Source organism: Apodemus sylvaticus, chromosome 3, assembly GCF_947179515.1.
Source record: "Apodemus sylvaticus chromosome 3, mApoSyl1.1, whole genome shotgun sequence".
NCBI lineage: Eukaryota > Metazoa > Chordata > Mammalia > Rodentia > Muridae > Apodemus > Apodemus sylvaticus.
Window position 1 is genome coordinate 55,193,952 of NC_067474.1, and position 13,846 is coordinate 55,207,797.

Sequence of the window (13,846 nt, forward strand, 5' to 3'; positions counted from 1 at the left end):
TTAGTCCTTATATAGTGTAATTCTAAAAATATATATTGCCAGTTAGTTGTCCCCACTTCATGGTATCAGAAAAGGTGCAGAGGTGACAGGCTCATCAGTTACGAGCATGTTACGAGCTGTTGCAGAGGATCCAGGTGTAGTTGCCAGCATCCCTGTGCTCAGTCAGCCGTAACTCCAGCTCCCGAGGATCTGACGCCCTCTTCTGAGCTTCATAGGCATTTGCACTCATACATGTGCAAACCCACACACGACCACACAGACACGCATGTAAGGAAAACGGTTTAAAACATTAAAAAAAAACAAAAAGCAAATTTTAGGGGCCAGAGACACGCATCCTTGGTTATAGTGTTTTACAGCCACCCATAACTCCAGGGGCTCCAACACCCTCTTCTGACCTTTGAAGGCACCAACATACACATGGTGCCCACATATACATACAGGCAAAACACTCATAAAATAAAAGTAAATCTTAAAAAAAAAAAACTTTAAAAATGTTTTTCAAGGGCCGGGCGGCGGGTGTGGCGCACATCTTTAATCCCAGCACTTAGGAGGCAGAGGCAGGCGGATTTGAGTTTGAGGCCAGCCTGGTCTACAGAGTGAGTTCCAGGACAGCCAGGGCTACACAAAAATAAATCTTTAAAAAATCCTTTAAAAAAGTTTTTCAAATCAGTTTCATTTCCCTTCACCTTCGTAAAGTCTGCTGTCTCCACCCCTGGCCCGGCAGAACCCTAGGACGGAGGCAGAGCCAGAACTATCATCTCTGTGTTGTATGTGGGTAAACCGAGACCCAGTTGGGCAGGCCTGGTTGTGCTGCTTGGAGGAAGGAGGCAGAACACCCAAGCTCAGGGGTTGCCCGGGCTACAGAGTAAGGTGTGTGTGTGTGTGTGGGGGGGGGGCAGAGTACACAACCTCTCTGGGATCCTGTCTCGATAAACAGATAGCTGGGGATGGATCAGTAGAAAAGCATTTGGCCAGCACTCCCAAAAAACGCAAACTCAGTCCTCAACACAGAACCAAATAAACACTTAAGTGAGGTCTGAATAAGGAAAGTGGCTTGTCACAGATTTGGCAGAGGCGCCCATGGCTCTCTTCCCCTCCCCCTGCCTCCTGCTGCCCACCCGTTACTGTCATTCCTTACTGCCGCCTGGGCTCTGTTTTGTGTTTCTCTCTGCTTCCTCTCCCTCCCACTCCTTGCTTTAATCAACACAAGGAGTCAGCCTTGCAGCCTGTCCAACCCTTTGCTCGCTCTGGATGCCAGCCAGCTCCAGCCCTCAGGCCCAGCGTCCTGTCACCACAAAGTCAGCCTCAGCCTCGAGCCTTGAGCGAGCCCTTCCCAGGTGTCAGGATGAAGAGATTAACTTGGGGTGACACCGAGGCTGCCAACTGGTCACAGATAAGATAAGAGTGAAGATCAGCACAATAAATAGGTTCCAGCCTCCCTGTCAGCCCAGCCCACACTTGGCTGTGGTCACATAGCTCACAGGCAGCATGGCTGTTCCTCTGTGGTTGGTCACCCTGACCTTGGTTCCCCTCCTTGCCATGGACAGGGGTGAGTGGGCAGAACTGGGGCTCTCTGAAGCTTGATCTTAGTAGGTGAGCTTGGGAGTGGGGGTGGAGGCGAGGCCTGGAGCATCCTGTGAGGCCTGGGCTTCCTGCATAGCTCTTCCGTCTGTGTTCATCCTACTATAGTAGGCAAAACACTGGGAGACAAGGGATGGGTTCAGTCCTGCCTCTGGACCAGAGCTGCCAAGTCCTCATCCCTTGGAACTGTGAAGTAGGATTCTATTTCAGTTTGAAGATGCACTGAGCAGTCCTGGACTGGAGGCTGAGGAGACAGAAGGAACAGTCAGGCCTCAGGTTGACTGTGGGATAGTGAGTGCTAAGAGACACTTAGGTGTAGTAGGGGACCCAAGACAACCATTTGAGCATAAAGTGGGGGCCTTGGGTGGTTAGACACATACATCAGAGGTGGACTTCCTCAAGGCCAGGAGCATCTCGGCAGTCTCACAGCTGCTGTCAGATACTTTTCTTGTCCTTTAACATAGAACGGAGCAAAACAAAAAAGGCGCCGTCCCAACAGATCTTAAGCTTAGTGGGAAGGTGGGGCGGTAATAGACAATAAATAGTAAACAAGAATATGATAAGGATTAAGAAAAGTATGCAGCTGGGTGATGGGGACTGGGAGGGAGCTACGGTGTTAAATCAGGGGAGGTCTCTTAGATTCAGGTTTGAGGAGAGCTTGAAGAAGGTGAGGGGGTGAAGAAGGTATTTTGGATAAGAATGTCCTGGTGGAGGAACTATCCAATACAAGGGCCCTGAGGTAGAAGCGTGGTAGAGTGTTTGAGGTGCTGGGTGTATGGAGGGGGGTGAAGGGCATGGGTACAGAGTAAGAAGACAGGAGAGGAAGGAAGGGGAGGAGGGGGAGAAGAGGGGAGGAGGGAGAGGGGAGGAAGGGAGAAGCAGCTGAGAGCTATGTTAGGCAAAGTCTTGGGAATCAAGGTGAGAACCTTTCCCTCCGAGTGAAGAGGGAGCCAGTGTCAGGTTTGGAGTGGAGTTAAGTTAATCCTTTAAAGAATGTACTAGTTTGTGTGTTGAGAACATACAGAACAGGGAAGCAGAACTAGCCTGAGAGTCACATTACAAAGCAGTGTGCCAAGGACTTCAGGGCCGTTGACCCCATGCCCCACACCTCCTGCTGGTCCCAGCTGGGAGCAGGGTGAGGAGGAAGGGGCCTGCAGTCTCTGGTCAGACACAGGCTGCCTCCCCCAGGCCTGTTCCCCATTTCCCAAGCACCTCCTCCTGCAGTGGGAGGCCCTTGTAAACATTTCACATTCCAGCCCTGCTGGAACAAGAAGGGTGCACCTGGGTCAAGGCAAGGGGCTCCTGGGGTGAAAGATAAGTTTTCACAACCCTAGGAAGAAATTCTGACTGTGTAGGGTTCTGGACTTTCCCACACCACGCTTTAGTGCTCGATTCCTGAATATTCACTGGGTGAGGCACTGATGAGGAGCCACGGGGGGAACCCCAAGAAACTCAAGTTCATAGGAGGCAGGGGTGACCCGGTGAGTGGGACAACATTTGGTTTTGTGACAAAGCTCAAATCCAGGTCTCCTCAAGGAACTGTGGAGGACAGTAGGGAAAGGTTCTGAGCCTTGGGAGGATGCTATGACGGTGTGTGGTGTGTGTGTGTGTGTGTGTGTGTGTGTGTGTGTGAAGTGGGGGGACCTGGGGCATCTCAGGCAGCAGGTCTGCATGAGTCAGAGAAGGCACTGCTTCAGGACCATGAGCTGTGAGGGACCCTTGGGTCCTAGGGACATTGAGGATATATTAGATCGCAAGCCCCGGGAGCAAGGCTGGGGGCGAGGTCGGTTCACACGGGCCCTGAACATGTGGCTGCGACATGCTGGTCCAGAGGGAGTTGAGTAACAGTGACGGGAGCCAGAGTCCCCATCATTTAAAAGCGTTCTGCCTTTTAAATGTTTGACATTTCTGTTCTGCTACAGAGCTGGGTCTCACTTGGGACTTCTGGTTGGTCTACCTCAGCCCCCTAAAAGCTAGGACCATAGGCCTCCCCAGCACATTTACTCAGCCATTGTAGTGCTTTTCTCCTAACAGTTACCAGCCATGGCACACGTGGTATTTCTACTCAGTACTTCTTATGGATGAACGGTGACAATGCACCTCTATGTCTCAAACCTCTACCAAGATATAGAACTTGGGGACTGGAGAGATGGCTCAGTGGTCAGGAGCACTGACTGCTCTTCTGGAGGTCCTGAGGTCAATTTCCAGCAACCACATGGGGGCTCACAACCATCTGTAAGGAGATCTGATGCCCTCTACTGGTGTGCATGAAGACAGAGCTCTTATATATATAAAATGCATGAATAAGATACAGAACCTAGCTGGGCAAGGTGGTACACTCCTGTGATCCCAGGACGAGGCAGAAGCAGCTTAATCTCCATGTGCTTGCGGCCAGCCTGATCTGCATAGGAAGACCTTCTTAACAACAGCAAACAAGATACACAATACAACAGAATGTTTCCATCCCTCCAGAAATTTCTTTCTTGCTGGTCCATCCTGAACTGTCCCTGTCTCAGAGACAGCAGTAATGTTCAGGGCTCAGAGGCAAACACACACACACACACACACACACACACACACCCCTCACCCCACACACACCTCACACCCACACACACACCTCACACCCACACACACCTTACACACACACACACCTCACACCTCACACACATACCACACACACACACACACACACACACGCGCGCACTTCACATGTACACACACCTCACATACCTCACACCTCACACACACACACATCACACCTCACACACACACACACCTCACACACACACCTCACACACACACACAAACACAAACACACACACATACCACATACACACACACCACACACACACATACACACCACGCTGATCTGCCTTCTCTGTCACACTTTACTGGCAGGTCTGTTCTAGCTGTGACACGAGTGGAGTCTCACTCCACGGAGCCTTTTGTGTCTGCTTTCTTTGCTCAGCTAAATCTTTTTGCAGTTTAGCTTCTCTATGTGCGTGGGGTGCTTCCAATGTTGTTGTTGCTGTTACTCTGTTTTATCTTTTCAAAAGAGTTTACTTTTTAAGATTACACATGTGTGCTAGTGTGTGGAGTATGTATTTATGAGCGCAGGCACCCGAGGAGACCAGAAAAGAAGCATTGGACACCCTGGGGCTAGAGCTGCAGGCGGTTGTGAGCCCTTCAGCACTGGTGTTGAGATCAGAACTCAGGTCTTTGCAAGAGTGGTATGTGCTCTGGGCTGTCCCTCCAGCCCTGCGTAAGGATTATTTCAGGCGGGGTCTTTGATGTCGTCTAGGCTGGCTTCAATTTCCTCATCTTCCTGCCTCAGCCTGACTACTGGCCCTGTAGGCGTCCTCACTGTGGTGGTTTGGGTGAGAATGGCCCCACAGGCTCCGGCATTTGGACGCTGGCTCCCCAGTTAGTGTGCTGTTTCGGAAGGTTGTAGAACCTTTGTGAGGTGGAGCCTCCGTGGAGGAAGTGCATCACTGGGACTAAGTGTTGTGTGTTTCCAGTCTTTGTGCGAGGAGTTGAGGATGTGAGCTCTCAGCCTCTGTTCCGGCCACCACGCCTACTACTTATGTCCTTTGCATGATGGACTCTTAATCCCACTGGAACCAAAAGACAGAATAAATTCCTTCTTTAAGAAGTTGCTTTTGGTCATGATGTTTTATCCCAACAATCAATGAAAAGTAATGAATGCACACATGGCTTGTTGCTCTTTATTTGTGTGTGTGTTGTTTTCAGACAGAGTCCTACTCTGCAGCCCTGACTGATCTGGAACTCACTCCACATGAGGTCCAGGCAGGCCTCGAACTTGTGGTAATCCTCCTGCTCTGCCTCTTGAGTGTACTTGTTTTCCTTGCTGTATAGTACTCCCGCTGTATTTAAGTTTCACACTTTATCCGTTCTCCTGTGGGAGGACATTCAGGTCATTTCTAGCTATGACTGAAAAGCTTGAGCATTTTGGTGACAAGTTTGGATTCACATTTTGATCTCCCATTGCCAAGGTGACAGAGCATACCAGGGTGACAGTTTTAGTCCCTTTTTCCTCTCTGACTGGGAAATCTCCATGAAAAGGTCAAATCAGCTAAGCTTGCAGTACATGTGGGACTCTGATGCTGGAGGCAGCTCCCTTTGCATCACAGTTTTCTGCTCCATATGGAAACGTAGCCCACTTCCCGGCAGCCCACCTCCTGCAGCCCACTCCCCGCAGCCCACCTCCCGGCAGCCCACCTCCCGGCAGCCCACCTCCCCGCAGCCCACCTCCCGGCAACCCACCTCCCCGCAGCCCACCTCCCGGCAGCCCACCTCCCCGCAGCCCACCTCCCCGCAGCCCACCTCCCCGCAGCCCACCTCCCGGCAGCCCACCTCCCCGCAGCCCACCTCCCCGCAGCCTCGTGCACTGCAGGGCTCCTCTACATGAAAGGAAAGAGCTCATCCGGCTCTGGATAGCTCTGCAGAGGCATCCAGAAGCATCCACCCCTTCCCCCACCTTCAGAGCCACTCTTCCCCCCCACCCCCATCTGGGCCTTAGACACAGCTCAAGGTCTCTCGCCCACCCACATACCCGTGGTCACACAGCTTTGCTCACGTCCTGTAAGAGGCTCAGCCAAGCCTTCCGGGCACTAACTGTGTGCGTGGGGAGTCCGACTTGGGATGGTGTAAGTCCTAGCTCTGCCTTACAGGACCATGTCATTCAAGCCTTCTGAGACTCTCACAGGTCAGCCAAACGCTCCAGCAGGCAGACCTGAGCAGGCAGACCTGAGCCTGAATGCATTACTGACAAGTGTGGGAATGCTCCCTGGCCAGAGGGAGGGAGTTGGCTGATGTGACCATGTGTAGGGTGGCCCTGCAGGGAGCTTCGGAACTGTGTGGCACCTCAGCATGTTCCAGAGACACCCCATTGTCAGGGGATGTCTGTGATGCGGGAGGCAAGGCTGGCTGAGGCAGCCCCATTCCCCAAGGCTAATTCCACAGAGGGAGGGACTGACTGTGAAGGGACTGGGTGTGCTCGCACTCCCAGCAGCTGGGGCTGGCGGTACCTTAGGCCCGTGCTGGCCTCTGGCTGGCAGATACATTTACTGCCTCCAGTCACTCTTCTGTTCCGGTGGTGAGAGGTGTGGAGAGAACCAAAAGACATATTTGCCATGTCCAGCATACAGCTAACAGCTGATTTATTTTATTATTATTATTATTATTATTATTATACAGGACACAAAATTCCCACTGGGATCTGAGTAATTAGAAGCAGGTTGATTTGTCACTCCCCAATACCAGACTTTCTGACTTTATTCACATAACTCAACACGATGTCAGCTTTCTGGTGGTCCGGCCCTCTGAGTCTGTCTGCCTTTCCTGGAGAAGTCGAGACTGAGGGCCAGGTGCCCCGAGCAGGAGGGGTCCCCAGATTCTCCCCTGGCAGCCAGAGCTCACAGCATCTTGCTTTGTTCTTTTTGTCCCCCAGAGCTGCCGGTGTCAGCGGGGAAGCTTGCTCTCTCCAGAATGGTAAGGCCGTCGTCACTCTGCAGCAGTCCTCTCGTCCACTGGAGGTCAGCTCTTCTGCTGACACCTTCAGTGGTCACAGGGTAGCCTAGGTGGCCTCCTGCACTCGCGTTTTCCTCAGAATACCTCCTCCGGACGGAGCAGGCCCAAGCTTCAACCCCGGCCTCAGCCCTCAGGATCTGACTCTGTCCTGTTCTCCAAGGTCCTTTCCTCCGGTTGGTGGTCACCCAGCTAAGCAGGGCACCTCACCTGCTGTGCTGTGTAGCACAGGACCGGCTGCAGGTCTCAGGCCAGAGAGGTCACACCCCGCCAGAGTGAAGGCTCTGTGAATGTCGCTCTTTCCCAAGCTCATCTCCTCCTTCACCCCCACTGCCACAGACCACCCCAGTCAGGCATGGGGGTCCCTGGGATGAGGGTCCTAGAAGACTAGGTGGGTAAGGATTCGTCAGTGACAAACAGAAACAAACACAGAGGCAGTTTGAGTATGAGTGTATTTTGTAGCTCTCAAGCAAGGGTTTTTATACATTTAAAAAAAAACCCAGATATTACAACTCTTAGAAGATGTGTACAGTGAAGCATCCATGAATACCACCATTATCATTTGGCACTGTAAAGCACAAAAATCAAGCAAACATTACAACTCTGAAAAGATGTATTCAGTGAATCAGAAACAGAATGGGTAATATCATGATTATTTGGCACAACAGAATTCATCCAAGTATTACAACTCTGAAAGGATGTATTCACTGGGAAGTCATCCAAGGCTAGTGGCATATTTCCAAGAGCAGGTTAATAAATCTTTACGGTCAATTATTGTTTAACATCTAATGCCTGATTTTTCTTTTTTCTTTTTATAAATCTTCAACGCATAAATTTAAACTGTTTTAATTCTTTTTGAGGCTTTCTTTACCATATACCAAAGCTCACCTCCGATGACACACGTACAGTTATATGAAACTTTATTGCTGGGAAAGTTTTTAATCTATCATAATACTATTATATAATTTTGTAAATGATTTATAAAGTGTTGGTTTCCCCGGAGATAAGGTCATGTTAGTGGCCCTGTCTCAAGGGATGTTTTTTCTCGCTTAAGATCTTGGCTTAGGCTATCAGGAACATGTCGTAAATAAGAAAAGGAAGAAAAGAAAACAAAACAGATAAATTGCCATGAAGCTACAGCTCAATATTTTGTTCTGGGCAAGAATTCCACAACCGGTTCCGGGAGGCTTCCTTCTTTTGAAATTTTTGCCTCAGTCTGTGGAACTTGTCACACAGATTCTACTGGGGTTGGTGTGGCACGTCACTCTAAGTGCGCAAACACCAAACTGCGCTGCCAGGTTCCACCTTGGGTCTCGCACCTCCAGTGGCAAGGTCCAAGCACCAGCCTCAGGATCGTCCCTATCCGTTAGTCCAAGCAGACCCAGCTTCACGTACTTGGTTCCAAAGAACCAGGTGCTTCACGTGCCGACTTCAGCCAGTCCTCGCGAGGCGAACCCTGCTATGTACCATTTTCGCTGTGGAGGAAGCTGGGACGCTGAGAATGGGGACGGCTCACACGTTTGCAAAGCCTCAGTGGCTGGCTGATCTGGGCTCTCTGGAGCGCAGGCTTTAGGTGTTATGTTTTTTGAAACAGGGCCTCGCGTGGCAGAGGCTGATTTTCAGCTACCTCATGATAAGCTTGACCTTGGGATCCTCCTTCCGCGTCCTAACTGCTGGTCTCACAGCTGTGCACCGCCATGCTGAGCGAGCCCTAGAGCATGGGTATCTTCCACTCCCCTACACTGCCCCCGCCCCCCACTCTATCTTTGATCCAAGCTCCAATCCCAGTCTTGGGTCAGTTCAGTCCGAGAAGCTTTCAGTTGGAGTCTGAGCTGTAAGCCACTCCCCCCACTCCCCACCCCCCCACCCCTGCACCATTTCTCCAGCCTCCCCACAGAGACCTGAAAGACCACGTGGAGGGCTGGGGGAGCTCAATCAGTAATGGCTTGCCTTGCAAATGTGAAGACCTCTAGCATCCATATTATAACCCTGACCTGGCGCTTGGGAAGCAGAGGTAGTGTGGTGGTTTGAGTATGCCCAGGGAGTGGCACTATTTGGAAGTGTGGCCTTGTTGGAGTAGGTATGCTGTTTTGAGTTTGAGCTTTAAAACCCTCATCCTAGCTGCCTAAGGAGTCAGTGTTCTCTTAGCAGCCTTCAGATGAAGATGTAGAACTCTTGGCTCCTCCTGCACCAGGCCTGCCTGGACGCTGTCATGCTCCTAATTAAAATGCTGTCCTTGTAAGAGTTGCCTTGGTCATGGGGTTCCACCATTAAATCCCTAACTAAGACAGTTAGGAACCCCCGGAGCTTGCTGGACAACTGGCCTGGCCTCCTTGGTAAGTTCCAGACTATGAGAGCACCTGTCTGGAAAAAACCACCACATCCAATGTTCAGTGGCCTCTGCATAGCACACATGCACATATATACACACACATGTACACCCCCCTCCACATACACAATAAAGATCATATTGGCCTTGGTGATTTCAGGAGCCCCTAGGGAGTGAGACACGTCCTAGGAATAATGGATCACTGTTTACTAGGTTCAGAATTGGACCAGGAGCAGAGTCTCTAGTTACATCTTCTGAGAAGCATATGAACCAAGGAGCTCTAGGCACAAGCTTCTTACACACACACACACACACAAGAAGGATGTCACACACCATGGCTCAAGTAACATAGGCTCCAATTTATGTATATACATCCAGTCGTATGCACAACACACAAGCAAACACACCATGGAGTCCTGAGTAGCTGATTTCACATTCTAAGCAGAGCCTGTGGGCACATGGCCACTACCTCTGAATCCCCACCCCCACTACTTGTTTTCCACAGCCCATCTGTGAGCACATGGCCGAGCTTCCAAATTGTCCCCAGACACCTAACCCGATCTGTGGCACGGATGGGGTCACATACGAAAATGAATGCCACCTCTGCGTGACCCGGATGTAAGTTCCTTCCCATCCAACATGTTTGGATGGCCCTCTCTCTGGTGCATGCTTGACTGAAAGGAGCAGGGCTTCATCTCATCTTCCTTCAAATACTAACACAGCCAAAAAAAGAGTCCTTAGATATCTGTCTGCTGGAATGAGCTAAATGCATCTCAAAGCAAGCATGGGATCCCAGGTCAAAAGTCAGAAACTGACAGGAACCAGGGGAGGGGCAGAAACCCTGAGATATTTTTCCAGATCTGTCCCTGACTGATTAATCTTATCTGATCTTTCATTCCTCTAGACAACTATTATCTATTGAGCACTTACTTTGGCTAGTTCTGAGAGCCTCTCTAGACTCTTGGAGTCAGGCTAAGAGACAAAAAGAAGCCAAGCCAAGAGTCGGCCAATAGTAGCACAGCTCAAGACCTGGAGCACACAGGAGCGGAAAGGGAGCAGGGCTGGGCAGACTAGAGCAGGTGAGACCCAAGCTCACCCTGTAGCAGCATAAGTGGAAGCAGCTAGCAAAAAAGAGCAGGAAATACATTTCTAAATAGGAGAAAGGGAATTTGGAAAGGTCTGTAAAGAAGTTAGTTTTTGCTTAGGGAAATCAGGAAGCTGGATGTAGTAGAATGTGAAGTGGGTGAGGTCATGAGATGAGTAGAGGTTAGACCGAGACCTAGGTACATTAATTAGATCATCTGCTTGGTCTCCATTTCCTCACCAGTAAAATTATCAGTCGGACTGAGCCTGGCGAGATCAGGGAGACATCTCTGGCAAGCACAAAGCTGTGTAGGCAGATGTGGACATCTGTATTGGAGAAAATGGAAGATAGGCTCCTGGCTCTGAAAAGGGTCATGCCAAAATTCATGGTTAGGAGATATTTGGGGGAAGAACTGACAGGCTCAGTCTACTACTGGGTGGGCGTGGAGGGTGACTGGAGTGAGGGCGAGAGCACCTGCCCTTCCTCCCTTCCCTTCCTCTTTCTGAAACAGGGTCTTGTTATTGCTATCCTTGGAGATCTCTGGCCCTGCCGGCCGGGCGGGCAGCAGGTTCCAGCAAAGGAGAAAGGGCACAAGGGGGCGGGGCTTACCTCCTCTGCTGCCCTGCAGCTGCTCTGGTGCTGTGCCCTGGCAGCTGCTGTGGCACTGGTTGCACCAAGCCGAACTGAACTGGTGGGAGTGTTGGCCAGAGAGTGGAGTGTAGGGGAGCTTCTGGTGGCAAACGCTTCTGGAGTGTTCTCTTCCCAGTCAGTGTGACAGCTCTTGGGGTGACAGATGCTCTCACACACCTTTATTCCTCTGGATAGGATCTTACATACAGTTTTGGGGTGGGTTGGGGTCCAACAGCAGGTGCTTCCTATTAGCTTGGTCTGAGATGTTAAGGGTGCCTCATCTACATGTGAAGGGCTTGGGGGCGCTGCCCCTACATGACTCGGGAGCTGTGGCTATGTGCAGGGATCTGGTGCCAGGGATCAGGCGAAGCTCCTACCATCCATTCAGGGTCCTCAGGGGCTTCAAGCCCTAGTTTGACCTTACCAAGCTCCCTCTCACGGTCCACCGCCCCACATGCTGTGACCCAGAGTGATCTTGAACTCATGGTTTTGTTTTCTTTTAGTACTAGGAATTGAATACACAGGATCTCCTACATGCAAAGCTAGCTACATCTGTGTCTTTTAGTTTTAAACAGGGCCTGGGTTAAGTTGTGTAGGCCTTGAACTGGTTTTATAAAGTTCAGGAAGGCGTTGAAGTCAGAATCCTTTGCCCAGCCTCCCGCAGTTCCAGGCCTAGTACGTGTTACTTATGACCTTGGGTGACAAGTGGTATCCCTTGCTAAGGTCGGGGTTATAAGGGCAACCTTGGGAGTCAGTGGTGTCTGTAGACAGTTGGTCTCTGGTGTATCTTGGTGGGGCCATGATATACGTGCAATAACAGATAGGACAGAGGGTTGGCAGCCATCAGCAAGTGTTGTTAGCTGAAACCCTAGAGATCTGGAAGTTCCCAGGATATATGTAGGAGGGCAGTTTATAGGGGAGGGGTGCTATCAGATCCCTCAATCCGGTTTACATGTGGACATTTTTGAAGAGGGGCTCAGTAGAAGTCTAGTTGGACTGGGCATAGTTCAATCATCCTTTGTAGTTCCTACAGTTAATGACCCGATTCTTATCTTCTTTGATTCTAGGAAAACCAAAAAGGACATTCAGATCCTGAAGGATGGGACATGCTGAGCCAGGAGGTGCACTCGAGTCGTGGGACTTCAAGCTGGAGCCCAGTGATGCTCCAGAGGCTACGACATGAAATAAAAGATGCAGTCTAAGCTCGCGAAGTGGCCCAGTCTTTGGGAACTCTGGGGAGGTGGCAGCATGGGATGGGACCAGCCTCAACAGCCCTCCTAGCTGAATCTGTTATCCAGCTGCCCTGGTGGTCCTCAACCTTGGTACATGTCCCAGTTAGAGGTCCCAGTTTCCTTCCATCTGTTTGAGGTCAGACTCTGACCCCGGCGCACCACCCAGTGTTCTACTTACAAACCTGAAGAAGATGAACACCCGAATAGTGTGTGGTCCCGTGGTGCCTGGACCCATGAATGGATTCATCCTGGGCTGACCAGCATTTGGAGGCAATGCACACAAATGCACACGAGCCAGACAGGGCGTAGCTGGCATTCAAGCAGTACACACTGTACAACTGAGCTACTTCTTACACTAGTAAACTATTCTGTTTTTTCGACTGAGACACAATCGAGTGCCACAAAGTATTTATTACTAATAAGCATCCAAAACTGGGCAATGTTCTATGCCCTACAGGTGCTTTCCTGAATAGAAAAGCATTTTTCCTAGAAAGCCCTGGATCTCAGGTCCAGCCTCAGGTCAGGTCCTAGCACAGCAGGATGACTGGCATACCTGCCCTGCTCAAATTAACATCCACCGACTGGCTGACACCAGCTGGACCCCAACAGTCTCAGAGGTGGGATTCCCATGGAAGAGACATTCGATCGTATCCTCAAAGATGAACAGGAGTCACCTACCAAATGAGCAGAAGTAGAGGAAAGAGGGGCTGTCCACAGAGACAGCAGTGGGTATAAAGACCTCCCCCAGAACAGTAGAAAACAAGTTGGATCCTGGGACCTGGGAGACCAGAGTGTTTTCAAAAGTGGAAACTTGCCAGGCGGTGGTGGCCTACGCCTTTAATCCCAGCACTTGGGAGGCAGAGGCAGGCAGATTTCTGAGTTCGAGGCCAGCATGGTCTATAAAGTGAGTTCCAGGACAGCCAGGGCTGCACAGAGAAACCCTGTCTTGAAAAGGGCAAAAAAAAAAAAAAAAAAAAAAAAAAAAAAAGTGGAAACTCTTCCAAGAATGACAAAATAAGCATTTCTGTGTCTATTACTCTCTAGTATCTGGTGCCAGATTATGTGACTGGAAGACCGATTCCTATAATTACAACATGGCTTAGTTTCTAACAGTTTCAAGTATGTTTCTTTTAATTTAATCAAAAGACTGAGAGCATTGATAGGATATATGGGTTAAGAAAGTGCTTGCATTATCTGCTTAACTGAGGAAATAAAAATTATGCACTATTAAAAAAAAAAAAGAGTTGAGAGAAGGTGCAGAGAAAGGGACTCATGTCCTTTCTTCTGAAATGTGTGCTGGGCGTTGAGACAGGGTCTCACAGGACGGTACAGGCTTGAACTTATGGCAATCCTCCTGCATCAGCCTCTCTGGTGCTAGGATTATAAGTGTAAGTTACCGTGCCTGGCAGGGACAGCAGGGTCTTCATCCTAAGAGGCACTGGA

At 50.2% G+C, this 13,846-nt stretch overlaps 1 protein-coding gene across 1 annotated transcript; it reads left to right on the top strand.

Moving 5' to 3' along the window:
• Positions 1 to 1,278: 1,278 nt before the first annotated feature.
• On the top strand, positions 1,279 to 12,369 carry Spink4 (serine peptidase inhibitor Kazal type 4). Its single transcript, XM_052176256.1, has 4 exons — positions 1,279 to 1,549; positions 7,052 to 7,092; positions 9,963 to 10,075; positions 12,239 to 12,369. Exons 1-4 carry the CDS (start codon positions 1,489 to 1,491, stop codon positions 12,282 to 12,284), a joined length of 261 nt encoding a protein of 86 aa, XP_052032216.1. The 5' UTR covers positions 1,279 to 1,488; the 3' UTR covers positions 12,285 to 12,369.
• Positions 12,370 to 13,846: the final 1,477 nt, after the last annotated feature.

Excerpts from the sequence above, each read along its gene's own strand:
- Spink4 (XM_052176256.1), top strand. The coding sequence starts at position 1,489 with ATGGCTGTTCCTCTGTGGTTGGTCACCCTGACCTTGGTTCCCCTCCTT. Across the intron at positions 1,550-7,051 it reads CCTCCTTGCCATGGACAGGG|AGCTGCCGGTGTCAGCGGGG; the intron begins GTGAGTGGGCAG and ends TTTGTCCCCCAG. Across the intron at positions 7,093-9,962 it reads AGCTTGCTCTCTCCAGAATG|CCCATCTGTGAGCACATGGC; the intron begins GTAAGGCCGTCG and ends TGTTTTCCACAG.